Raw genomic sequence first — 27,823 nt, forward strand, 5'->3', positions numbered from 1 at the left:
ATGGTACTTGTGTGTGTGTGCGCGTGTGCGCACACACACACGCACACACAAATTGACCTCATGTATAAGTCAAAGACAGGTTTTGGGGGCAAAATCATGGATTTTGCTATGACTCGTGGATAAGTCAAGGGCCAAATTCAGGGAATGTAACAAAGGATCAAAATGGAGTGGGGGGGCACACCACTTTTTTCCTCCTTCTCCCTCTCTGGACCTCTCCCAAGGGTCACAGTCTGGGCATGCAAAATGTGGACACAAACCTCCAGTTTCCCTCCCTTTCCCACAAACCCTCCCCAAGACCGATGGCTTGCAAAAAAAGGGGACATAGACCTCCAATTTTCCTCCTTTCCCCAAGGCTGATTATCTTGCAAAAAGGGGGACACAGACCTCTGATTTCCTTCCGTTCCCCACAACTTTCTCCAAGATTTGCAAAAAGGGGGATAGAGACCTCTGCTTTCCCACCTTTCCCCAAGGCTGATGGCTTGTAAAAAGGGGGGCAGAGACCTCCTATTTCCCTCCTTTCCCCAAGGCTGATGGTCTGCAAAAAAGGGGGACAGAGACCTCTGAACTGAACTGAACAGAGACACTCAACTATAAGAAAGCAAAGGTGTCACTATCTCAGCCACCTATTAATAAAGTTCTGGTTTTTAGAATATTGCAGATGTATGAATTACAGTTAAGGGAGACTCAATCTGTACACTGAAGAGAAGGTCATGCAATATGAAAAGTGATTGTCTGAATAACATTGCAAATTTTGCTCTGTATTTTGACCATTCTCTTTAAAATACAGTAGATTGCTTGAACATGGTAAAACATAGTTAAACAGGAGGAGGATGGTATAAGTAACTGGTGGTTCTTTTAATTAATAGTGAGTACAAACCACAGTGGTTTGGAACATACTTCAGCAAGCTGTTAAGTCTTTAGCTTGTATAAGCAGCACAGCAGCAAAAAGCAGGATTCTTTTTTTTTTCTTTCCCTTTTTACTTACTTACAAATCCACCCCCTGAATATTGTATGGCAACTTTAAAATGACAGGCTGAGAGGCACCTGTAGGATGTCTTCCTTTTTCTGGATTGTGTAAAATTGCAAGTATTTAATTTGAAAACCTTCAAAATACCTCCTGCCTCACACCTAATTGCTAAGTGCCAGTAAATGCGTCTTTATGATTTATTTGCCTCTATGAAAGAAGTTTGGGTTTTTTTTTTTTGTTTTTTTGACACTGTAAGTAACAGTACTTATTCTTCCAAACCTTTATCAAACTTCTTGGTGGGAAAAAAATGCATGTATGTGACAAGAGGCTTGTATATTGGAGGATATTTCAAATTTAGATATACACATCATCTTGTGAAGCAGAGAATATCAAGGGAGAATGTTTGAAAAACCTAAACCAGAAATGGAAAATTTTCAAAGGCAGGTTTTATCTAAAACAATTGCATTCAAAAGCGCAGTTATGTATATGGACAACCCTCTAATTCATGAATATAGTGCTTAATCTGAATGGACAAATGAGTGAAGAGATGCTTTTAGTAATGTTTAACCAATCTTCATGAGTTTTGATTTTATGGCAGAATGTGCATATTTGATGAGGGAGAATGTATAGCATGTGTTATAAGCAAATAGCACAAAATTCAAAACTATTTCTCTTTTCTTCCAGCTTCAGATCAGATATAGCAATTTCTAGCAGCACAGAAGTCTGCAAGGGGTGTTTTTTAAACCTCTGGAGCAAAGTGACATCTCTGAGCTACTTTTCAGGATACGATTCAGGGAGGCTACCAACTCTTGGAAGCAAGGAAATTATGCAGCCCTTGAGCTAATTCAGTCAAACTTCAATCTTCCTAAGTCAACTGGTGGCGCAGTGGTTAAATGCCTGTACTGCAGCCATTCACTCAAAACCACAAGGTTGCGAGTTCAAGACCAGCAAAAGGGCCCAAGCTCGACTCAGGCTTGCATCCTTCCGAGGTCGCTAAAATGAGTACCCAGACTGTTGGGGGCAAATTAGCTTACTTGCTAATTAGCTTACTTGCTGTTCACCGCTATGATCTTTGGAATAGCGGTATATAAATAAAACAAATTATTATTAAATTATTATTAACTGAATGACACCTTGAACAGGATCCTATTGCGTATGCTTACCTAGTTTACCTGGCTGTAAATCCCACCTCCAGCTCCACTTTTAGTAACATGAACTATTATTATTATTATTATTATTATTAAACTTAATTTCTAGAGTGCTGTAATTATACACAGCGCTGTACAAAGTCGGTAAAATTAAGGAGTAAATAAAAGCTTGCCCAAGGTGTACACTCTAAGATAATAACAATTAAATAGAGGAATCGATAAAATTACCATGTAGAAGAGAAAAGACAAATTAAAAACATCAAATATAAAAGCAGATCACATCACATCAAACAATATCAGACGGCCAGATGACAATCACAAGAAACTATCAGGAAGCAAAGGCCCTGCTCAGGTTATCGTATGCATTCACAGAGAATCCCTTCTTTTTTACCATTGTAGTGGACAACAAAAATAAATTTTGAATGAAATCTCTAATTAACTGTAATTTCCCATGTTACCATAACCAGAAAACAGTGGCTAATCAGTTTGGAATTAGCTAGCATGTTAAATCTCAAACCTGAAGTAAACTCAAGTTTACTTGCTTCATGCCATGAAGGGAAGAAACAAGGGAGCTGGATATTGCTGTCTTGCTTCCAAAGGAGTTGCTTGGTAGGTTAGCTCAAGGACTACACAGTTTCATGGAAACTCAGCTATGGTGTGGGTTACTTTTGTATATTTCCCTGCAGTCCAGGTCTGTGCTAATGACTGGCTGAAACTTAGTGGAGGCATGTATTTCAAAAAAGTAAAAGATGCTTTAGCTCTTTTCAAATTTTCAGTTGGAAATCTAGAACATAAGTCAACCAAAGCTGAGCACATCTATAAGATCTGATGTGCTTAAATTTATATATCTGCTACCTCGGCCTCTGGAGCTTAATAAACAAGAAGAGAAAAACAGGTATTTTGTGGGGATGTTTCACAAGAGAGACCTGGAGTACTGTGCCACTGCCTATATAGAAGAATGAATATAAACAGTGAGGGAGCTGTTATAGTGACCAGCAGCTTCTGTTTATTTTCTGGAAGAGAAAGTATAGCAGTTTGAGGCATATGCAACTGTTTCCAGCCTGTGGAATATCAGGAACCATGCTACAACTTTGGAGCTACACAATTTATTCCACATTCTCCCTCCCCCAAGGCACAGGAACAAAGGACAACAGTCTTAATCCTCAAAAAACACAAGGGGCTTTCAGAGTACACATTTATTTATTTATTATATTTCTTTTTCGTTATTTGTTTATTTCCTTTTTATGCCTTTTTATGCCACCTTTCTCCCAGAAAGGCAGCTCACATATAAAAAAGAAATGTTTGAAAACCTTACAATTAAAGTTTTAAATACAATTAAAGACACAAATAAAAACCGTATAAAATTACATACATTAAAAACAAAAAAAAAAACATAGCTTCAACACATACCCCATATAACACACACACACTATGATTTATAACACTATGGTGCGTTACAGACCGCCCCTTTGGGGCGGCCTGTAGGCGCTCCTTTCCCCGGTGTATCAGGGCCTCAGCTGCAAGAACGGCAGCCTCCGAGGCCCCAATCCGCCGCTTTTCAGGCTGCGGGGAAGCGGCAAAAGGCCACTTCCCCGTAGCCTGGAAAGGGGTGTCCTTGGGGTTTCAGGCCCCAAGGACACCCGGCCACGGCAAGGAGGAGGAGAAAGGGGCCGCTTGGCCCCTTTCTCCTCTGCGTCGCTGGCGCAGCCATCTAAAGGCTACGCCCAGCAACACAAAGCTGGAAGGAGCTCCGAAACGGAGCTCCTTCCGGGGCCCGCGGAAAGGACACACTAGGCACCCTCGCGTGGCCCCACTATGTCACAACCGCGCCGTCTCGTTTGGAGGCGGCGCGGTCATGACGTAGTCACGGCGGGAGCCGTGTGGAACGGCCGCCGCCATTTTAAAGCCCTAAATGGCTTGGGCCCAGGGTACTTGGAGAACTGCCTCTCCCCATATAATCCGCCCCGCACACTCAGATCGGCCGGGAAGCATTTGCTGAAAGTTCCAGACTCGAAATATGTCACAACATCGCGTAGGGCCTTTACCATCTCGGCCCCTCAGCTCTGGAACTCGCTTCCCGGTGAGCTCCGCTCGGCCACCTCCCTTGATCAGTTCAGGAAGGAGTTAAAAACCTTCCTGTTCCAACAAGCCTTCCCCTAATTGTTCCCTTGTCAGCCTCCCCTCTTCCCCCCTCACTGTCACTGTTGTTGTACATTCTAAGCTAGCTGGATATTGTTATATTGTTGGTTGTATTGATTGTATTTGGTGATTGCTATTTTAATGTATATTTGCTGTGTTTTTATCTTATAATGGCACTTTCTGTAACCCACCTTGATCTGAGGAAAGGCGGGCTAAAAAAAATTATTATTTATTTTTGTTATTATACGTGCTGAGCACGTACTAGGGTTGGGGGTGTGCAGAAGCGTCGCCGCTTCCTAACCCTAGTACATGCTCAACACGTACTTAGAGGCCCGTCTGTAACAGGCCTATGATTTCACTTTAACCACCATGAATCCTATGGAATCCTGGAGTTTGGTGAGAAACTGGAGTTCTCTGGCTGAGAATTCTGAATTATCTTCTCAAAACTGCCTATTACAGGATTCCATAGGATGGAACCATTGCAGTTTGAGTGGAATGATAGTATTTTAATTGTGTAGTGTAAAAGGCCCCCAGGAAATTACCTTGGAGGATTCTGTGGATGAAGCAGTGATTCCCTGTGGAGAAGAAAAGAAGCAGTGGTTTGCAGACCCAATAAGATGTCTCAAGAAGTGTGTTGTCTCCTATGTGCAAAGGTCCATGTTGTAACTGAGTAACTGTCAGGACACAAGCTTGTCAACTATTATCCCTTAATTCTGATCTTCGTGACAATAAACTATACTGCACAATATAACCTTCAAAATATTGCAAGGGATTATGAACCTCTAGGTAGAAAGCTGAAAGACCTTGGAACAAAGGCTAATATTGGATAGCTCCTTCTGTTGAAGGACATGGTCCAGGAAGAGAGATAAGAGTATTGAAAGTGAACAAGTGGCTCTGCAGATTGTTCTATCAGGAAAGACTGGGCTTCTTAGACCCTGGTCCACACTTTTTTAAATAAGGGCTTCTGATAAGAGATTGTTGGCACCTCATAGTGGTTTGTAAGAATGTATTTGCTAGGACTTCCATGAATTTGATCTGTGTGGCTTTATGGTGAGTTGCATGAGGGAGAACAGCAATATTACAGAAGGCAGGCAGACACCAAGTACTAGGAACAATAGGTTCCATGATAAAGGGGGAAATAGGAGTATATTACAGTGGCAGCAGCTGGATAGAATGATCCATGGTCTTAGCTCTCTAGACACTTATGCACACAGGAAATAAACAAGATGAAATAGAACTCTTTAACAAGTAAGGCAAATACGATTTAATAGGCATCTCTGAAATTTGGTAGATTGAGTCTCATTATTTGACTGTAGCAATAGAGGCAAATAACCTATTCCAGAGAAACAGACCAAACAGGAAAGGGGGAGGATTAACCTTATATATAAAGGATCTGAACATCTATGATGAAACTCATGATATTATGCATGGAAAACACGTTGAGAACATTTGAATAAAAATCAAAGGGGAGAAAAACAACAGCAACCAGTTAGAAATACACTTAACTCTATCATTATTTTGCCCCTCGTTTTACCAGCCTGTCTGCAAGAATATGATGGGGTAACTGGTCAAACACCATATTTAACTGCAGTTGCACTTATGGAAACATTCACTTCATATGTGTGTTCTTAAAGAAATTAGGATAGAGTCAATGAAAAATTTTGTAGTTTGGCAAAATTTATTACTTACGTTGATAGAAATTTACTTACGCTGGTAGATGAAGTTAGTGTAAATTTACAGAAAGAGCTGGTGCACCAGCAACTAATGTTTATATGTAACTTTTTAAATAAATTAATGGAACCAACATTGAGAATATAAGATTCATACATAATTTTAAAAAATTCTCCTTGCATTTATTGCAATGGTCTTTTTATTGGTTTTCTGATAATATTTTTTCTGTGTGTATTTGTAACAATTAAAAAAACAAATATCATGGGGGACTTTGTCAAAAGGTTTACTTACATTGAGATATACTACATCCACAGGATTTTCTCGAAGTACCAAGCTTCAAACTCTATCTTAAAAGTTAGTCTGGCATGGTTTGCTTTTGTGAAACTCATCACGGCTCCTAATAATCACAGCATTCCATTCTAGGTGTTCACATTCAGACTGTTTAATTATCTGTCCTAGAACCTTTTGTAGTACAAACGGACTGATCGGTGGTTGCTGTCCTTCCCCCTTTTTTTAAGATGGGAAAAAATTGCCCTCCTCCATCTACTGGAATATCTTCCTCTCCACAAATTCGCAAAGATTACCAGCAGATGCTCTGATATTATATCTGCAATTCATCTGGCTCTAGAGACTTAAATTTATTCAGAGTAACTGCATGATGAACCTCCTTGCAAAACCCTGTCACCAAGAAAACCCTGTGAAGAAACAGTCCCTATGTGACGAAAGGCAGGACTAGAATACAGAGAGAAAGGAGCCACAGTGGAAAACCACAACAAAGAGCAGAGCAAGGGCATAAAGAACCCAAAAGATAGGAAGTCAAGCAGCAAACATGTTCATCAATGCAAACATTGTCCAAAGCACCACTAGACATATTATAGGAACATGGAATGTGAGAAGCATGATCCAAGGAAAACTAGTTGTTGTTGTTAACCAATCTTGTGTCTATCCTAGGGTTCGGTTATTATTTTACGCATATTATTTTACACATTGTATTTTATTGCATTTTGTAATCCGCCTTGATTCCTTCGGGAAAAAGCTGGATATAAATAAATTATGTCATTATTATTATCCCTACTCATGGTGACCCTGTGGATGAGACACCTCCAAGACTCCCTATCTTTCACTGCTCTGCTTAGGTCCTGTAAATTCATGCCTGTCAGCTCCTTAATAGTGTCTATCCATCTAGCATGCAGTCATCTTCTTTTTTCTGCGTGCCTCCACCTTTCCTAGCATTATTGTCTTTTCCAGTGAGCCAGTCCTTCTCATGACATGACTAAAGTATGACAACCTCAACTTTATCATCTTGGCTTCAAGGGAGATTTCAGGCTTGATCTGTGCTAAGACCCATTTGTTTGTCTTTTTGGCTGCTGTGGTATCCCAGCACTCTTCTCCAGCACCATATCTCAAATGAAATGATTTTCCTCCTATGAAATGGAACACATAAACATAACAATACTAGGGATAAGTGAGCTAAAATGAATTGTGGGTTTTCCATACTATGTGGCTACATTCTGGATGAATTTATTCCTGACATGTTGCCTGTATTTGTGGCTAGCATCTTCAGAGGGTGGTGGCATGGATGTATGTGGGGTATATATACTTGTGTGGCCCTTTGTTGGGAGGAAATGATTTACATATTAATCTGTATGTTAATCTGTTGTTGAATGGGAAAGCCTCAGGGTAGGAGGATATGTGGGAGGATAAGTGTGCCTAATTAATTAGTAATCCATTGTCTACGGGGGGGGGGGCTCACTGACCCTGGGTGGTGTTCATTTTACATGTACTGAGTCTTAATTTTAATGTTCTTCAGGTATGGGGAGCTACATCTATTTGTTTGTATTCCTCTTTGGTGACTTATCCCATTTCTTATATATGGCTCTTTTAAACATCAACTCATATGAAACCCACATTAGTTTATTTGGATACCTCCAACTTTTATTTCTCATTGAAATGTTTGCCAAGTGTGTCTCAATATAATCTTGGCTTTAAGAAATCCCCATATATTGTGAACTCTGGCCCTATACAGACCAGCACTTTCTGCTGGCCTGTGGACAGAGTTAGGGTGCAGTGTCCACATGCTGGATGCCCTAACCCCACCTCAGGGCGCCCTTCTGGTGCAGCATCCACATGATACAGCACCGAAGGGGCGTCATAAAGCCGGGCTGCCTTGGCTCTGGCACCCCTTGGAGGGCGCAAAAAGGAGCAGCTTTTTGTGGCTCCTTTTCGTGCTCTCCAGAGACCAGATGGGGTGTGTGAAGTGAGGCTGAGGCAGCCCCGAATCAGCCAGTAAAGGGGCTGCCGCCCATCTGTACAGCCCCTCCATTCCCTTTGAGCATTACTGGCCATAGGATCTCATCCGGTATTTTGCTAAGCTCAGAGAAATCAGCTTTCTTAAAGTCCTGAGTGCATATCCTGCTATTGGTTTCTCGGTTCCCCTATTCAACAAATTTTAGGAGAATGTTGTCAACCCCTACTTCTACCCTGTTGACCAGTGAAACTTTGTTAGTTAGGATAAGACAATGAAACTGTCTGCAAGAAAGTGAGAGATTTGTAGAAACCTCCATGCCTGGCAGAATTGAACCTCCAATAAATATCAGAGTGGTTGAAATATCCCTTTACTACTATCACTTTTTTTTAAAAAAATTGGTTATTTGCATTCAGATTAGAAGAAAAGAGATTCCACTTAAACATGAGGAAGAATATTTGACTGTAATAGCTGTTTGATAGTAGAACAGACTGTCTTAGAGAGTTGTGGACACTCCTTTGAGTGAAGAGAAATCTTTAAGCAGAGCTTAGATGGTCTTACAGGGGTGCTATAGGTGTGCAGGAATACATACCTATATTCCTTCATGGCAGGGGTTGGACTAAGTGGCATTTGCAGTCCTTTCCAAATCTATGATTCTATAATTATCTCTGCTGAACTAAAAAATCAGAGACTGAAGAATCTTTCAAAGCTTTTCAAAACAGTGAAAAGAGTTCCCGTACCTGGAATCATACACTGGTCAGAATGGAGACTGCAGCCAAGAAATAAGAGAAAGACTAGGAATGGGAAGGGCAGTGGTGAAAGAACTAGACAAGAACTTAATGTTCAAAGATATATACAATTGGCCAGTGAGAATAGTCCAAACCATTGTCTAAATCTATAAATCAGGCAGAATGGTATAAAAATAAGGGGATGAGGGAAAAAAACAAAAAGTCTATAAATCTGGTTTGGTGGATTGACCATTGTTTATCTCTGGGTCAGCATGATACAATGGTTTGAGTGTTGGACTAGGATGCTGGAGACCAGGGTTGAAATCCTTGCTCACCATGTTAACCCACTGGGTGACTTTGGGCAAGCCACACTCTCTGAGCCTTAGAGGAAGGCCAAGGGAAACACCCTCTGAACAAATCTTGCCAAGAAAAATGCAGGGATGGATTTGCTTTAGGGTAGCCATAAGTCAGAATTTGAAGGCATACAACAATAAAAAGGGTATTGCATACTTAGTGAAGAGAAAGGGGTATGAAGTATCTACTTTCAGCCTTTAGCTTGCTGATATACACATGGGTTTCTCTCCATCCTCACTGATGGATACCCAGATAAATGATCATTTTTATTATTATTATTTTACCTCACTGACAGCTATCTGTGTAGAAATCTCCTGTCAGAGCTGGATTTTGCAGTCCAGAGAACATGGAAATTAGAGGCCAGTGGATAATGACTCTCTTAGAATATGCACTCTGCTTCATGTCATTTCTGTGTAAGTTCAGCTCAGACTCAGCTTTGTTGTTGTGTACTTTCAAGATTTTTTCAGCTTGTGCGACCCTATCTCAGCATTTTCTTGGCAATATTTGTTCAGAGGAGATTTGCCTTTGCCTTCTTCTGAGGTTGATAGAATCTGACATGCCCAAGGTTGCCCGTGTGCTTCCATGAGCAAGCAGAGATTCGAACCCTGGTCTCCACCATCATAATTTAACACTCAAACCACAACACCGCACTGGCTCCTTACGAGTTATTATTTTGTTAGGAGAACGTCTGTTGAGGTTCAGACTAGACACAAATAAGACCTAGATACTAGAATATAATCTCTAAAGGAAGTCCTCCTTATGACAGGATCTTCTCATGACAGGACAACCAACAAAGATAGGCTCATGGTACATTCTCCAGACCTGTTTAAAATTCTTTGCAGCTCTGCATGAACTCATGATTATCTGCTTTCTTCTTTTACTGGCATTATGGACAGAGATTCGGGGCTTGGCTTTATGCCACTAGGCAAGCTGAGATTCAAAGCTCTGTAATAACATTAGTTTCAGATCCATTTAATGACTAGGTTTGGAAATGATACATGTGAGGGCATTTTGAATGGTAAAGCAGTATAAAATGTAGTTGAGTGGGCTATTTAACTCTGAAGCACTGCTTCTCTCAGCATGATTCTGCAGCCCTGTATTTTTAAAGAGAGTCAACTCTGAGTAAGTTATCACTTCTGATTTAAAGGGGAAAGAAGTTTAGGCTGCAGTGATGTTTTGCCTTTGCTAATTTGATGGTGCAGTAGAAAATTTTAGGGTGTTTTGTCTGTCTTTCTTAATTTATGGTGCAAGATTATTGTTTTTTAAATAACAAATGAGAATGCAGTCTGCATTTCTGTTCTTCAAGGACGACTTGTTGAAACCAGTCCAGCGACTTGCAGGAACATTTGTCTTTTTAAGATATGGATAGTCAACTGTGAATCTGCAAAAGACTACAGCTCTTTATCCAAACTGCATACCTTACAGTGACCAATCATGGAAGTTGCAGTCCAAAAGCATCTGGAGGGCCATTGTTGCCCATCCTTGTTTTATGATATGAATATAGGCTCTTCAACTAAATCAGTGTCACAGACTGTACAGTAATGTGCTAAAAAAAATCGGCTCAAACTTTAAAATGAACATTACATTTGTTCAGCTACAGTTGTATAAGGAAATGGACAGTATAATTGTCCATGCTGCCAATAGGAATGCCTGGCTGTAAAACCATGCCAGGCTGTAAACCACCACTAGGTCACAAGAAATTTGTGGTGTACAAAAGCACTAGGTATGGTGGTATGTTTCAGTCCAAGGAGATGAGTAACTTGACTGTATAAATGCAAAGCATGTAGGCACCTTCTCTTATTTTTATACAAACTATTTCCCTCTGCCAGTGTCAACTTTCTTAATCTTGTCTCTGCCATGTGTTTGGTCAGACCTCTTATAACCCCTGGTTGTTGGTCCTGCTAGCTAGAGATGATGGAGGCTGCAGACTAAAACAGCTTGAGACACTCAGGGTGGGAAAGCCTGCCCTATGATGTTTTTTGTTTTTATCATCACAGCAGTCATTGTTATAGGAGTTAAGACTGACAGTACCTGGCACAAAGTCATTTTGTAATCTTTATGGCTGAATGGGGTTTTGAAGATGGTGTCTTCACACTCCACATGCTGTCCACATATAAACAAGCAACCTCAATTTCCTGCAGTACTTTCCTGCTGTCCTTTTCCATTGACTACTACTTTTTTCTTAACCAGACAACAGCAGAATCCTGTTTGAATCGGGATTTTTCTAACATCGTTTCAAGAGGTGCACACTCATGAGTATTAAGTCTGGAATTTAGCTTGAGCTGAGTATCAGCATTTTGAAATATGGCTAGATGACTGGATTGGAAAGCAAGTTCTAAATTCCATCTGCTGTATTGTTCAAGAGCTTCTGAGGTTTTCATTGACATTTGTGTACAGGCCTTTACAGTGGGGCCTGTAAAGTGCTCATATGAGCCTTTCGATTCACTTGAGTGCTTATATGAGCTTTTACATTCACTCTCATTTACTGAAATATTTATACAGTGCCATGATCTTCTCTCTTTACACATACCTTGATTAGTATATAGCAGTGGTGGTGAACCTATGGCATGCGTGCCAGAGGTGACACTCAGAGCCCTCTCTATGGGCACACGCATCATCGTCCCAACACAGAGTTCACTAGAGTTTGTCACTAGAAAGCCAGAAGGACGCAGCACTTTGTGATAAATAAGTGGGTTTTGGGTTGCAGTTTGGGCACTTGGTCTCTAAAAAGTTCGTCATCACTGGTATATAGGGTCCTGATTTTGTTCCCCAGTATTCACTGTTTCAAAAATAACCAAGTACAAAGTAGAAATACAGCATAAGCAAATGTGTTTGCTTGCTATGTGTTTGCTGTTCATGAGCGAAATTGCAGAGGGTCCCTAGCATAATGATTGGTATCAACCAGTTTTCCATATGCAGAATTGGCCTAGAGACAGCAGGGACTCATTAAAGGGAGAGGACTGGGGACATTTCTTTCACTAGTCTATTGCAAAGTGCAGGAGCAGACCTTTGGCAGATGCAGCCCTGTGAACATGAAAACTATCAGTTGCTTGCTGAGTTTGTGCCATTATTCTGAACAGCAAGTGTGTTCATGGTGAACTAGCATTGCCCTTAAAAAGATGTTTTCCTTGTTAATCAAAAACAGCCTCACCTGATTCATTATTCTGTTTCCTTTAAGGAAGTGAAACCCCCTTTGAAATTTCTGAAGTCTCAGCTTTATTTATATCCTGCTTATACATTTTTCTTCAGTGCCCCTGAGGGGCAGAATAGAATGACAGTTTTGTGATGTGTGGAAATGTTGTATCATGACTGACCCCAGGTGTGCATTTTATTTTCCTTTTCAAAAAATTGAGTGGGGGGCTGGATGAAGCACTTGACACAGTGACATTCCCCAGTTCCATCAGGTATGTGGTAGCCTGCCACAGCTAAACCAGCAAGCCCTAATCAAAAGCCGGCTGCTTGTAAAATATCTGCTGGAATGCTTCTTTCAGTAAACAAGGTAAAGCATCTGTTTGCTATGACAAGATCTCTCTGCATTGAGGCAGATGAGTGCAGTTCATTTCCTAGGCTCTTGATGTTTAGCCTAGAAGGAACTGAGGGAGTGCAGATGAAGGCAAAAGGGACTATTTATGTGAATTACTTTGGATGGCCAAATTCTTCCATATGTTACCCCATCCAATTTTATTCAGCTCACAGATAATAGAACATGCTTTAGGAATACCAGGCTTCAATGAGCCAATTGGCCATTAAGTTGCTAGTCCTTATGGAGTTTTTGTTTTGTTTTTAATATGTTTCATGGTGTATGCATTATTCCATATTAGGCAACATTGATTCATTAGTTACAGAACATTGTACATGAGTTAATTTGGTAATCCTGTCCAGAAGTGTTCAGTAGTTGAGCTTCAGATGCAACCTTTGCCAACATATTTTGTTTATCAAACCAAATTGTACAGTGGCAGTTTGAACGTTTAAGCCTGTTTCATGGTGTTTAAAAGGAGTGAATGAATGAGATGTGTACTGTCACTGTGGAATCAGAAATCCATCAGGGATGTAAGTGAAAAAAAAATCATAGACATAGGTGGCTATAGTCTGTGTCAGCAATCAGTCCTGAATTTCCCACTCCTCATTTCTCTTATTGTGTCACAAGTCTTTGCTGCTGCTTTTTAAAAATACAAAATCTATTTTTAAAAAAAATATTTTTGTTGTTGTTAGCTGTCCTCAAGCTGTCCTCAAGCACTCTTCTCCAGCACCACATTTTGAATGAGTTGATTTCCTTTCTGTCTGCTTCCTTCACTGTCCAGCTCTCGCATCCGTACATGGTAATTGGGAATACAGTGTCCTGGACAATTCTGACTTTAGTGCTCAGCTGTATGTCTTTGCTCTCCAGCACCTTTTCCATTTCTGTCATAGTTGTCCTTCCCACTTCTAGTCTTCTTATTTCTTGACTGCAGTCTCCATTCTGATCAATATATTTAGCAAAAACTTTAAAAGAATATATATATAAGAAACATTACTTTGAAAACCCTTTCCCTAACATGTGTACATAGGCACTGCACCCACAAATAGTTTTAAAAAAACACTTGCAAGGTTGGCTCAGTGAGAAACTGTTATACATTCGTGCTCAGTGGAAGTACACTTGTATATTTTACAGAATCATATTTCTCTGGGGATAAGAAAAGGTTGATTTTTATGTCCTCTGAGCAGGAATGGCATTACATTTATGTTCTGTAAAGTAGTTAGCACTCAACCGGTGTAAAATAAACATTAAATAGCAGATGTAATGCTGGGGTTGCTGTATTTAGAGTGGAGAGAGAAATCAATATCTGTATTGTAATACAGTTAGGTATTTGGCTATGGTAGTGGAGCCTTCTTCTATAGTCAGGTAAGCTGCCTTAATATCACAAAAGTCTAGGTCAGTGGAAAAATCTTTCACTATTAGTATCTCAGCTCTTTTGATTCTAGCAAAGAAGGGCATATAGAAGGGCAGAGATCTTTGAAAGGAAGAAGCTGAGAAGGTAGCAAGCAAAGGGAAATCCTTGGTGAATAGGAGCAGGTGCACAAAACAGGGTTACTTTATAATTGTGATGGGGTGGCTTAGCAGATGAGATGCTGAATCTGACAATTGGAAGGTCAGCAGGTCAAGACCCAAGTGCCGCATGACTGAGTGAGCTCCTGTCCCTAGTTCCAGCTTCTGCCAACCTAGCAGTTTGAAATCATGTAAAAGTGCAAGTAGATAAATAGATACCATTTTGGTTGGAAGTAACAGCATTCTGTACAACCATGCTGGCCACATGACCACTGAATTTTTTTGGACAATGCTGGCTCTTCAGCTTAGTAACAAAGATGAACAATACCCCCTACAGCTGGACACGACTAGACAAAACTTTTCCAAAGGGAAACCTTTATCTTTACCTAGATGAAGTTAATCTAGTGTCAGGATTCCTCTTTGTCAGCACTGAATAAGGGCCTTTTGCTCTAAGGGTGACATTTCCATACCAATCTGAGCCTTGGCATTTCTTTTTCTGTAAGGTTGGCTGGAAGAAACACTCCAGTACAGAGGGAAAGGCCAAAGAGAAGTAGGAAAATGGAGAAAGGGGGTAAAGGGGGAGCAGGAAAGGATGTAGGGTGAGGGAAAGAGGGAGAGAAATGAGAGGCAATTGATCACAATTTGGGAAGGAATGCTGACAGTCACCTTAACTTGAATAGTAAACAGCAATTCTTTGGCTGCAGGCTGTACCTTAAGTGCTTCTTGCTTGAAATATTTGAGATATTTGTGTACTACTTGTAGTGCACTGGTCAGAACAGCACAAACAGGTGAAATTGCTGGACTGGAAGGAAGAATTGGTACATTCCTAATCAACACCATTCTTCTCTGAATGCAAAGGTTTAATCAGGCTTTGCTTTCTTGACTTATCCTCCACTTCTTCTTCCTTCATTGCCATTTCTCTGGGGAATCCCAGTTAGTAGGGATCATTATTCTATTAGTTCAGGTTTACTTAGAGCTTTTCACCTGTAATATAGAAACTGCAGTGAATGACTGAACCTTTCTCCCCCACTCAACCCACCCCTCATCTTCAGGGAAACTTATCATCATTGCAGCTAAAATAAATGAGCTTGACACCATCTCGATGCAAGCAGCTGCTTAATTCTGAGTGCGACAAATATTGTTTCCTCCTCTGCAGCAGCAATTTTTTTGTTGTCTCGCATATGTTTTTTAAAAAAAAATATTTTAGAATTAGGAACTTAATTCCTATCTCAGAACATTTGGATAACCTGTCATTAGATATTTAATTAGTGTGATTTATTTTATTTTCTCTGCAGGTTTTGCATGCAGAAGAGTGTGAGACTGGTACCAGGAGTCACCCTTGATTTAATAGAAAAGTAAGTGTGATTTTTGAGACCTTAACATCATTCCTATTTTCTTTGGGGGGGGGGGTCTTAAATATAAATCTGATAGGTTGAATAAACTTTAGCATTTTACTCAAAACTAAATCATTGCAGGTCAACAATATATTGCCTAAACAATCTATTTGCAAGTCTGGTGTACTCAGAAAAACAAACTAATAAAAAAACCCAACAACAGCACAAATCAAAAGTGTGGAAAACATATTCCATAGTTGTTGTGTTTGCCTTATAGAAAAATACAACAAAATTCAAAATCCACTAAAGAGCAATAACTTTATTCACTAACTGAAATGTGCTTTCAAAGCTTCACTGACTTCTTCATCAGACAAAAGAAGTTTTAAAATCACCTAGGAGAAGAAAGGTGGTGATGGTAGAGTCAGAGGCCTACATTTTGCATCAATGTTGTTTCTGTTGTAGTTCAGTTGTTCTGGAGGGATCCCAGTGCAGGTAAAGCCATTCCCCATTTTGGCCATGTGAGGACCCGGGACAAAGGGCAATAAAAGATGTAATAACATTTCTACACCATTAACAACAGAAGCAACTCTCCTTGAGACACAGGTTGTCCCTGTTCTGTATGAAGGTAACTGTTCCCTTTTTTAGACAGAGTATTGAATTTCACAAGAATTGACAGGAGGAATGTAAATTAACTAGCTAAGATTTTGATTGCAGTTTAAGGAGGGAGTTCGGGAGAATAAATTTTAAAACTTTTGATTAGCTCCTATTGCAGCAACAAGAGCAGCAATTCGCCTAGTATATCTGACACCCAGTGTGGATCATTTGCATCAGGCATTGCTGATGGTTGGACAGGTAAGGGAGGAAACTCACTTTCCTGCCCAGCCATCAGAGCTGCCAGACCCAGATGGCAGTCCCTTTTCACCAGCACACAGGGTGACCATCCTGCAGTGTCACTTTGTACAGTTCGACACACACATCCATGACGCCCCTGCTTCCTCCACACAGAAATTGCAGGAACAGTCTCATGCACAAGTTCTTGTTCTAGCTTCACATTCCTAAGAGGCAAAAATGATCCTGGCTATTCCCACTATTTATCTGGCCTATCCCTTCCAGTAAAGCAAAATAAAAATCAAGGAGGACTGGTAACACCCAATAGAAGGAATGTAAAGAAGAGACAAAAAAGAAAGAAAGAAAGATTTTATTCTTGCAATTAGCTCAATGTGTAGTTGGCCTAGTAGTGTTTAATGGCCTTCTTCAGGGGGCTGATAAAACATAAAATAAAGAAAAGGGATGATATAGAAACAAAAATATTAACAGGAGACAAATTACAATTTGCAATATCAAGATTCATGTGAAGTGGCTCCATTTTAAAAATGCCTGTTAACCCAAATAAATTTATACCAATACAAGATAGTAGATAACAGTGCAACCTTAAAACCACCAGGGATTCCAAAAAGAGTATCAGTGACTTAGATGATGGAACAGAGAACATGCTTACCAAATTTGCAGATTACTACACCAAATTAGGAGGGGTAGCTAATACCACAGAGGACAGGTCACAATTCAAAATGACTTTAACAGATTAGAGAGCTAGGCCAAAACTAACAAAATGAAATTCAACAGGGAGAAATGTAAGCTACAGGTTGAGCTTTCCTTATCTGAAATGCTTGGGACAGAAGTATTTTGAATTTTGGAATAATTGCATATACATGCAATGGGACCCAAGTCTAAACATGAAATTCTTTATGTTTTGTATATATTTTATACACATAGCCTGAAGGTAATTTTATCCAGTGCACTGTATTTTTAATATTTATGTGCACGAAACAAATTTTGCATTAGCTGAACCATCAGAAAGTTTTAGGGAAGCAATAGTACCACTATATTCTAATTTGGTCAGACCTCACTTGAAATAGTGTGGTACCACAATTCAGGAAGAAGCTGGAGCATGTGTAGAGTAGGGAACCAAAATGAGAAATAATCTGGAAACCATGCCTTATGAGGAGAGACTTGGGAAGCTGGATGTGTTTAGCCTGGCGAATAGAAGGTTAAGACTTGACATGACAGCCATGTTTTAATATTTGAAGGGATATCCTATTGGAGAAGAAGCAAGCTTGTTTTCTGCTGCTCCAGAGACTAGAACATGAAGCAAAGAATGCAAACTATAGGAAAAGAGATTCTACCTAAACATTAGGAAGAATTTCCTGACAATAAGGGTGATAGTAAGAGCTGTGCAACAGTGGAACCCAGTGCCTCAGAATGTGGTAGAGTCTCCTTTGGAGGTTTTTTAAAAATGCCGGATAACCATGCCATCCCTCTCCCATACCACATCATGCAGGATTCATAGGCCGGTTACAGACCGGCACTTAAGTGCGTATTCGTCACGCACTAGGGTTACGAAAGAGCGGTGCTTCCGCACCGCCCTAACCCTAGTGTGTGACGAACACGCACTAAACGGCGGCGGCCCTTCTGCACGGCCGCCGCCGTGAGTACGTCATGGCCGCGCCGCCTCTAGACGGGGCGTCGCGTCCATGACGTAGTAGCTCCGCGCCAGGGCGCTTAGTGCGCCCTGGACACGGAGCAGGAAGGAGCTCCATTTCGGAGCTCCTTCCGGGTTTAGTCCGCTGGGCGCAGCTTTCAGACGGCTGTGCCCAGCGGACTAAACGAGAAAGGGGCCAAGTGGCCCCTTTCTCTGCTCCCCGCCGCCGCGGGGTGTCCTTGGGGCTTGAAGCCCCAGGGACACCCCTTTTTCAGGCTGCGGGGAAGCGGCCTTTTGCCGCTTCCCCGCAGCCCGAAAAGCGGCGGATCGGGGCCTCAGCGGCTGCCGTTCTGGCCGCTGAGGCCCCGCTCCGGCGGGGAAAGGGGCGGGGCCAGACCGCCCCAAATGGGCGGTCTGTAACCCGCCTTAGTAATGTTTTTTGTACTAATGTTACTCATAAATTGTAATTCCCATATATCACTGAATCTAATGGCAATGACATAAACAACTAGCAAAATTAAAATACCTTTAAATTACAATAAACTCTCAATGTATTTACATGTACATACAGTAGTTCATGTGGTTAAAGTGAAAATTTGGTAAGATGTAATGTTTTTAAAGAAAATGTAAAAAATTAATTAATATTTTAACATTTAAAATTTTAAAAACCTGGGGCCTTTTCTTTCTCCTTCCACTGAGCTTCACCTCAGTCACACTATCTCTTCTGCTGAGCCCCAGTGTTTTAAAGGGATGCAGAGGAATGCCACAGCCTGTTTCTGCCAAAGGCAGATGTTTGGAGAGCAGTGGTCTCAGGGTGTCATCTGGTGTGGCCCACGTCCCCTTATTGATGCCACTGTAATCCAGTTTGTTTGCAACTTCAGACTAGTTTTCCCAACATTACTACAGAGTACTATATACCTCAATGTAATGCTTCCATTTTGGAAGGTACAACATGAAAACTATTATTTATTCTAAACCTCAAATACTAAGAAAATGAAATATTGCCAGTAGTTATTTGTATGTTCTCATTCGTTTTACAAATAAGAACTTAGAGAAGTGCATGTTAATATCAAGGAAGTTATACAAGGCAATTCATAAAGTTAAAGAATGTGTAAAAGGTTTTGCTTGCCCTGATGGAGTGGAGCTTGTACATATGTTTTTAGGCAGTTGCTAGAAATAAAGTGAATTTGGTGTCGAAAATTACGTAGTTGGAGTTGTCCCACCACCATACTTCTTTTGCCTGTGCAGAATAGCCATCCTTTGAAGTAGGCAGCACGGTAGAAGATGTTAAGTAATAAGATGCAGTGATGGTGCTTCATGAAAGCTTGGATTGAGGAGAATGATATTGCTGACACTGCTTATGCTTGCTGCTGAATATGCATTGACCGAGTTCTGCCGTCTTTCCAGCACTGGAGTAAGCATGGCATTGCTGCAGTCCTAATGATGTTCACTGGCACAGATGATGAGGGTTGTAGCACTGCAGAAAGAAAGTTTTCACTACGCTTACTAAAGCAATGACTATCTTTAAACCACTGCAATCATTCTCCCTTATGATCTAAAACTCCTTCTGCAACTTGAGTTTCTGCCAGAAACATGTGCAAAGACAAATAAACAACTTGTTTTCCACTGTGGCACATTACATTTTTTAGAGAATTACACTAGTTTTTTACATTAACTATCAGCTTTGTTCTTAGTCTTTATAAATCCCCTGGGTTCCATCTTGCCCTAATTATAGATACTTTCCTGGTGCTGGGAAAAGATAGGTAAGATTTCATTCACCAAGATATGGTTCTGTTTATGCAATCTAAATTTAAAAGTTTGCAATTTTTGTAATGTTTTTGCAGGAATTTTTTGATGCTTGTTTAGTGAATCTAGAATTTCCTCTCTTAGCATAGTACTGCTGTCACATAATTTCTTCTAATACGGTTGGATAGCATTAAGCAGCAAGTATCAGCAGCCAACCCTAGTTTTCTAAGACATTATTTCTCATGGTGAAATTAGCATGTATGGTGGTGATTTCTGCCTTACTTTTATCATTTCTCTTTTATCATTTCTGCCTCTATCATTTCTCATGCAGGCAGTCTTGCAGACCCTAGTCATTTTATTTTATTTTATTCTTTGGTTTGGTTTTTGCCAGTTATTTTTATAGCAAGAGTGGGTATGTCTCATCCTTGCGCATAATGCTTTGAATATATTGTGCAAAATCCTCCAACTTGAGCTGATTACAAATTGGCATCTTTGAAGATCTCATGGTCACCTATGAATCATACCTGGTGATGCTGTTAATGTAGGTACTTTATTGACATGGGAAAGAAACATCATTGTGACTCACCTTAAATTTTTGGTTAGCATTAGAATTCCTGTGTTCTTCTCCAGAATGAGTTTTAATCTGAGCCAGGAAAGAGTTTTTCCACACCACCCACATACCCACCTTCCAGTTACTTGCCTGTTGCTCCGGCAGAAGGGGAATATCTCTCCTTCTTCCCAGGTTGCCGCAACAAACAGCATTTCATGCACTTTGGGGTGGGATGGGCAGCACTGTTGCACCTAAGTGCTGCAGATGTCGCTACCAGGTAATGGAGACTGTGGAGTCATCTTGTTGCCTCCACCATATTGCCTTTGGGAGCATCACATTGGTTTGTGATGCCCCCAGTGGTTTGGCATAAATGAAACTGTATTCAGATTTGTTGAACTCAATTATGACTTGAATTGGAATTGGGATGAACGTGACACTCAGCCTACCACAAGGTGAACTCATTTTTGGAAGAATAAATCGACATCTAAATTAGGAATGATCATGAATTCTAATCACAAATCTAAATAATGAATTTTAATCACAATTCTAAACAGGATAGCTCCAGAAGGACCTGGGGCCCAGTCATGCTAGACAGTTATAGGGCCATGATTCTACTTTACCTATCATGTTGTCATCCTGTAGAATCCTGGGATTTATAGTTTGTTCAGAGGCACCAGGGGAGCTGCCTGGCTGAGTTTTCTGAAGGTTCCTCCCTCCACTGCCAATCCCAGAACTGTGGCAGTTAAAGTGGAATCACAGTGTATTATTCTTATAGTGTGACTGGGCCCCTGGTGACACATAACTAACAGTATTGTTTTACAAGAGTGGAATGCTGAAATGACAATTTTCTCTATCATTTGCTCCCTAGTAGAGCGTCTTTTTTAATGACGCTTAAAAAATCAAAACAAAATTCTTAAAAGACTTGCTTTTTAAAATGAAAGGTTTATATTTACTTACTTGCTTACTTACTTACGTATTTACTTACTTACTTACTTATGGTATTTATACCCCACCCTTCAGCCCTAAAGGCTCTCAGAGTGACTTACAATTATTATTATTTTTAATTAGATGGTTTCCTGCCCTCAGGCTTACAATCTAAAAAGACACAATACAAAGGATCCAGTCCAGCAGTTCTTCTCTCACTCTGAGGCCTGGACCAAGACAGCTGGACTAGAGGGAGGGCTCTTCTTCTTATTCGAGGCCAGGCCCGATGCCGTTGGGTCTGCCCTTTCACTTCCTCCAAGCAGAAGATGACAGTTGGCAAGGAGGGAGGTCTCTTCCTCTTCAGGCCCAAGATTCTAAGGTTTTATTTGATTCTAATTATACAAAGATAGAATTGAAAAATCATATTTGATATTACAAAGCATTGACTAAAAATGTTAGAACTCAGATTTTTCATAAGAGTCATACTTGGTCTGAAATAGAGGTGTTATGAAATGCCTTTCTCCAAATTACCATTCTGTTTCAAGAGTGGCAAAAATTGTTGGAGTGGGCAGTGTGGCAGCAGTGCCTGATCTCTCTCTTCCCGGCTCAATAAACCTGATTTTTAAAAACCATTTCCCCATTCTTTCACTTTTGAACTCACCATCTTGCCCTGGAATGATGATGGCAACTCAGAGTAGGAAAATAACACAGCCTGTTTCTTCTTTATCTAATTCGACTTAGTCCCCCTTGGCATAGCCTCTCTTAGTACAGCCTGAGTCAGCCGCACCCATGTTTTGTAGTCTTTTTATGACTAAAAGAATCCCGTATCTGCAAAGTGAGAGCCAGAATGGTGTAGTGATTTAAGCATAGGAATGTGGCTCTGAAGCCTAGGGTTCAAATCTTCACTCAGCCATTGAAACCTATTTTGGTCAAGTCACACTTCCTCAGCTTCAGAGGAAGGCAAAAGCAACCCCCTCTACACAAATCTTGCAAAGAAAACCCTGTGGTAAGTTTGCTTTCAGGTGCCATAAGTTGGAAATGACTTGAAGGCACATAACAACAATTCTGCAAAGTATAGTTAGTTGCACAGTTGACATAATACAGTGGAAGAGCTGTATAGGTTAGATTTATCAGAATCTGGTAGATCCTGCTATAGATTGTGATTTGCATTATTCCTGTCATCTTAGTGATATGTTATGCGCATTATAATATGCTAGATCAGGCCATAACCGTTATGTATGTAGAATAGGGATTTTATGGGAAGCGATGGGAGTTGTAGTGTTGGTTCAAACAGAAAATAATTGCCTAGCTGAAGAATGCACAGATGTGTGTAGGAGAATATTGGCACTGAGTTTCAAGAACAGTCTTATGGGAAAAGAAAGACAGAGGCAGAAGGGAAAGTGTAAAGGTAAAGCCTACAAAACTGTAGGGTGGGCCATTGCTTATTCTGTGCTTGTGTTTGTGAATAATGGTAGTTCTGTCTGCCAGTGTATTATTGTTAATTTCTCAGGTTACTGGAGTAATGTTTAGTGGTTTGATTATAGAGGCACTGATTTACTGAACTGTGGAAAGTGGGCAGTTCGTAGTCATTTGAGTCAGGGAAATCTTTATTTTTCTAGATTGGATGTATGGGAAAACATGATCCTTTGCCCCAGTACAACTTGGAAAACTGCACATCTACACATAACTTTTGTTTTTGATTTGAATGACAAATACACCTTTCAAATGGGCGATTACATAAGTGAAATTCAGCCTGTTGCCCTGCTCATTACTTTGACAACCATTATGAATTTTATCCCCATTGGGTGAAATTTGCATGAAACATCAAGAATGGGAAATGGGATCAGAACTACTTCACTCCCAAAGCAGCTTCAGAGAATCACGGCTGTCAATATGAGTAGATGGGAAAGGAACAGAACAACTCTTCCATCTTTTTCCCATCCCCTTCCCCTCATAGACAACATCTGACAAATCTGCTGTGAAGTTTTTGACTGGCTAGATCAATATTCAAAGCAGACTGGGGACTTTTTGCAACAATAAAGGTATAAGTCAAAACATCCTTACATGAAATGTTTTGTCAGCTCCCAGCTGTGCTCTGCAAGAAAATAGCTACTCATCATGGCTATATGGGCTGCTGTTGGATATTCAGACCTAGATTTGAAGATTTGATACTGCATGACCTATACAGCATAGCCTAATCCATATGTTAAAGAGTGTTTGGTCCTTAGGAGAGATCCAATCCAGATGGACTGAACGAGGCAGAGCAAATAAGGCTCTTCTTAGAAACGATGGATTATATGCAAAAAAAAACAAAGCAAAAGCTTTTTGACTCATCACATTTGATAGAGAAGCTTGCTGCAAAAGCTGATTAGGAGATATGCTTGGTAAAATAAGGGGCAGAATGACTGCAGCTCTTTTATTTGCCTTGAGCATTATTTTACATACGCACTTTGGCCTTTTACTTAAAAGCTGTGTAGATTTTTCAGGTTTTGTTTCTGTTCTGCCACCGCATCAAAATTCCTTTTTCCTGCTGTTTGCACCATGCTTCTTGTAATTTTAATCACAACCAGATTGCATACTGCATGCTCTGAATTGTTCTTTCTTTTTTTATCCTAACTGTTCCAGCACTATTGTTGCAGTCTGTGTTTTAGACTGTAGAATTAAGTATCTGTGCTGTTAAATAACTCATAAAGTTGGGCATTGCATGAGGAGATAAACTATGTGATCCGGAAATACCCATTTGTATAGGTAACTAATTGGCACCTGCCTCCTTTCTAACCGCATGATTTAAAAGATGGAGTTTGTAGAATAACTTGTCACATAACGTTTTAAACTTCTTTTAGTGCTGATACATTTTGGTAAGAATTAGCTTTGCTTCCTTGTTGACACTGTGTTATAGTAAGGATATGGCATGTCAAGTTAAGAGTTTGGGCATATTCTCTTTTCTCTAAAGCCTTTGTGCTTTTTCTCTGTCCATCAGGAATGTCAAGAACATGTCACGCTTGGGAGTGGGGTATAATTTTGGATAAAGACAAGATTATTAGCTATAACCTCCATCCAATTCTACATGTTTTCTGTGTTCCTATGGAAACCCAACATATACATTGCCTTGCTTATATCTTGTGTAAGAAATCCAAGGCCTGGCTATTCTATGTGCCCAAACAGACAGTAGAAAAATATTTTCATTCTTGACCTGTAAATTTTACATAGTCAACTGTACAATGTGGAAGCCAAAAAAGCCAGTGCAATTCTAGACTGCAGCAACAGTAGTAGATCATCCAAACCAAGGGAAGTAATAGCCCCACTCTCTTCTGTATTGGTCAAACCTCACTTGAAATACTGGGTTCTATGTACCATAGTTCAGAAACGATATTGCCAAGATGGAATATGTTCAGAGGAAGGCAACCAAAATGGTAAAAGATCTAGAAACCATGCCCTATAAGGGACACTTTAGGGGCCTGTGTATAGTCAGCTCTCAATAGCCATGGATTCTGCATCCACAGATTAAGCCATTCACATCTTGAAAATATGTTTTTAAAGGCTCCAAAAGCACACTTTGATTTTGTTATTTTATATAAAGAAGACCATTTTACTACCCCATTGTACAGTATATAATGGGACAAGCATCCACAGATTTTGGTATCCATGTCAGATCTTGGAACCAAACCCCAGAGAATACCAAGAATCCACTCTATGTTTAGCTTGGAGAGCAGAAGAGTAGGATTTAAATACCCGGAGGTATGTCATGTAAAAGATGGAAATAGCTTGTTTTCTGCTGCTTCAAAGATTAAAACATGGACTGGTGGATTCAAATTACAATAGATCCCATCTAAACATGAGAAATAGCCATTTAACTATAAGAGCTGTTTGACATGGAACAGAGTGCCTTGGAGGTCTTTGAAAAGGTTGGATGCTCCGATTTTGGGGTTTGCTTTAGTTGTGTATTCCTGCAGGGCAGGGTGTGGACTAGATGGCCCTTGTGGTCTCTTCCAGGTCCATGAGCCCATTGTTCTATTTTTTTAAAATTAATTTTTATGAACTCATACATTCATCACATAGATTATAGAAACATAAACCATTGTTCTATTTAAAATTCTCTTCTTCATAGTGTCTTAAAAATGGTAAATGACGCATTAACATTAAGACTACATAATCTATGTAGGTCATGTAATTGAGGTTTTATTACTGCAGAATTTGTCTCACATTTGTCATATAATTTTATTTATTTGAAGACATAAAACCCTGGCAATCATGGATTTCCATGGTGAATTAGAATTTCTTCTCAAGGTTCCTTAGCTGGAAACTTGGAGTTATGGTTCTTTTCCTGTTCTGACTAAGAAATTGGTGCACTGCTTGCATTTTACTGAAGCTGATGGTCATGGGACTAACTGATGAAGTTAGAATAGGATGTTTAAGGTTTGTGTGGGGCAGCCAAATTATGCATCTTACTAAGGATTCTGTACATTATCTGGAAAAGAGTTTGTAAGAGTCAGGGCTCTAGAAAGGTACTGATGCTTTTGGCCCCAAATATCTTGTTCATCTACTCAATATTCATGCTGGCTAGTGTTGCCAGTTTCTGCTGCATTAGTCACCTGTTTGGGTGACACTTAGGTGGGTACTGATGGGAAATCTTGAATTTGGTTGCAGTGTTATACAGGAAAAGGTGGAAGCAAAAACTGGAGTTTCTTATACCTGATGTGCTTGACTGCAAAGTGTTTTGACTATCTATTTGGAATAGTTATCTTTAAAGTGCGTGTACAAACTGTTATAACCTTTTCTTCTCCCTGTGTATATCACCAGCAAAGTGGGCAGCAGGAGAGTTAAAACAGAGATGTTTAAGAACAACCGCTTTGTGGAGGAGGCTTGTCTCCTCCATAATTGAGTTTTGTTTTTGTTTTTTGTCCTACTAGCAAAGAGTTATTTTCTGTCTTTGTAGATATTTTGTGCAAAGAGAAAAGTCAAAGGTTATGTCTTTTTTCTAAACCACTTTGATGATTCTGTCAGATGAAAGCAGAGGAGAAGAAACCACTAAATCAACAGAAAATATCTTCATGCAATGAATCTATGCTGTATAAAATGGCTAGCTTTATTTTGCATTTCTTGTTATAAATAGCTGGTATGGCTGAAAAGATTCTCAAGGCTGCCAAATGATACACTGAATGCATAGAGAATAGCTTCATCATTAAACTACTGATTATTGATTAAACTGTCAGAACATTTGCCGAAGTTGGTTTCTGAATTTATAGTTTAATTGAGGGAAAGAGGCTTGCTGTGTATCTTTATTAAAGTCTTTTTTTTAACTTTTCCTCTCTGCTGCCACCCCCATAACTAAACTAAGAAGTCCTTGTAAAACTTTTTTTATATTAAAGCAGATAAGACTGATTTATTTTATTTTTTTGCCCCAACATCAATTTTAGTCCATTTGAAGCACTTGCACTTTCTTCTTCTTCCCAGTCACTCTCATGTTTGGATGCAGCAGTAGAAGCTTGTTAAACAATGAAGTAAGCAGTGTCAGATTGCCTTAGCTCATATTCATGTTGATTTGGGAGCTTCTCTGTGTAGAGGGAATTATCTTGCTGTGCTGAAATCAGGGCATTTTGAAACTAGGGGCACCAACATGGCTGATTTTTTTTTTTGTAACCAAATGTTAAATAAATTGATTCCTTTTAGTGTGACACATCGTAACTATGTAGAAAGTGGTAGATACTGCTCGTGGAAGAGATTTGTTTTCCTTCTCTGAAAGTAATTGTTTTCCTGTAATATTAAATTTGTCTTAAATAAAAAATGCCTGAAGTAAGTTTTTTCCCTCAAAGTAGTAATTTTTACAAGTGAGAAATTTTAAAATTATGTATACTCTTTATTTATTTGTAGGGAGAGATAGAACGTTTAGTAAAATTGTGACTATTAGGCAAATGAGTTGGGAAGTTGAAAGTTTACAGTTTCTTTTTGCCTGACAGTATTTAAAAAACAAACAAACAAGAACCTAAAACCCAGTTATCCCTTTTCTTCAGTGCTTAAGGATAACATTTTATAACTTCCTTTGGGACCCTGCAAATTTAGAATGAGAGCCAATCATGGTACAGTCAGCCCTTCTTATACATGGAATTTTTATACACGGATTCAAGCATCCATGGTTTGAAAATGTTCCAAAAAAGTATAAATTTCAAATATCAAACCTTGATTTTCCAATTTTTATAAGGGACACCATTTTGCTATGTCATTATATTTAATGGGACTTGAACATCCATGGATTTTGTTATCCATGGGAGATCTTGGAACCAAACCCCAGCGTATAACAAGGGTCCACTGTACAAAATGAAAATTTTAGGGTTTTTTTAATGGTATATTTTTTCCCTATTTTCAAACTATGGGGAACTTCACAAAAAAGAAACTCCTCCTACAGTTCAAAGTACGACTCAGCATTTTATCCTATCCTATCCCAGTGCCATCGGGCCTGTCCTTAAGAAGAAGAGCCCTCTCTCCATGGCATCTGATCCATCCTGGGGGGGGGG

At 39.8% G+C, this 27,823-nt stretch overlaps 1 protein-coding gene across 4 annotated transcripts in view; it reads left to right on the top strand.

Annotated features, from left to right (window-relative positions):
• Positions 1 to 27,823, top strand: part of RPTOR (regulatory associated protein of MTOR complex 1) — a 562,842-nt gene that overhangs the window by 235,398 nt on the left and 299,621 nt on the right. For all 4 annotated transcript variants that reach the window (XM_042455637.1, XM_042455638.1, XM_042455639.1 and 1 more), the window contains exon 7: positions 15,574 to 15,633. In XM_042455637.1, coding sequence (XP_042311571.1) covers positions 15,574 to 15,633 — 60 coding nt within the window. The remainder of the gene's footprint in view (positions 1 to 15,573; positions 15,634 to 27,823) is intronic.

Source organism: Sceloporus undulatus, chromosome 2 (genome assembly GCF_019175285.1).
Source record: "Sceloporus undulatus isolate JIND9_A2432 ecotype Alabama chromosome 2, SceUnd_v1.1, whole genome shotgun sequence".
In the NCBI taxonomy this organism is placed as follows: domain Eukaryota; kingdom Metazoa; phylum Chordata; class Lepidosauria; order Squamata; family Phrynosomatidae; genus Sceloporus; species Sceloporus undulatus.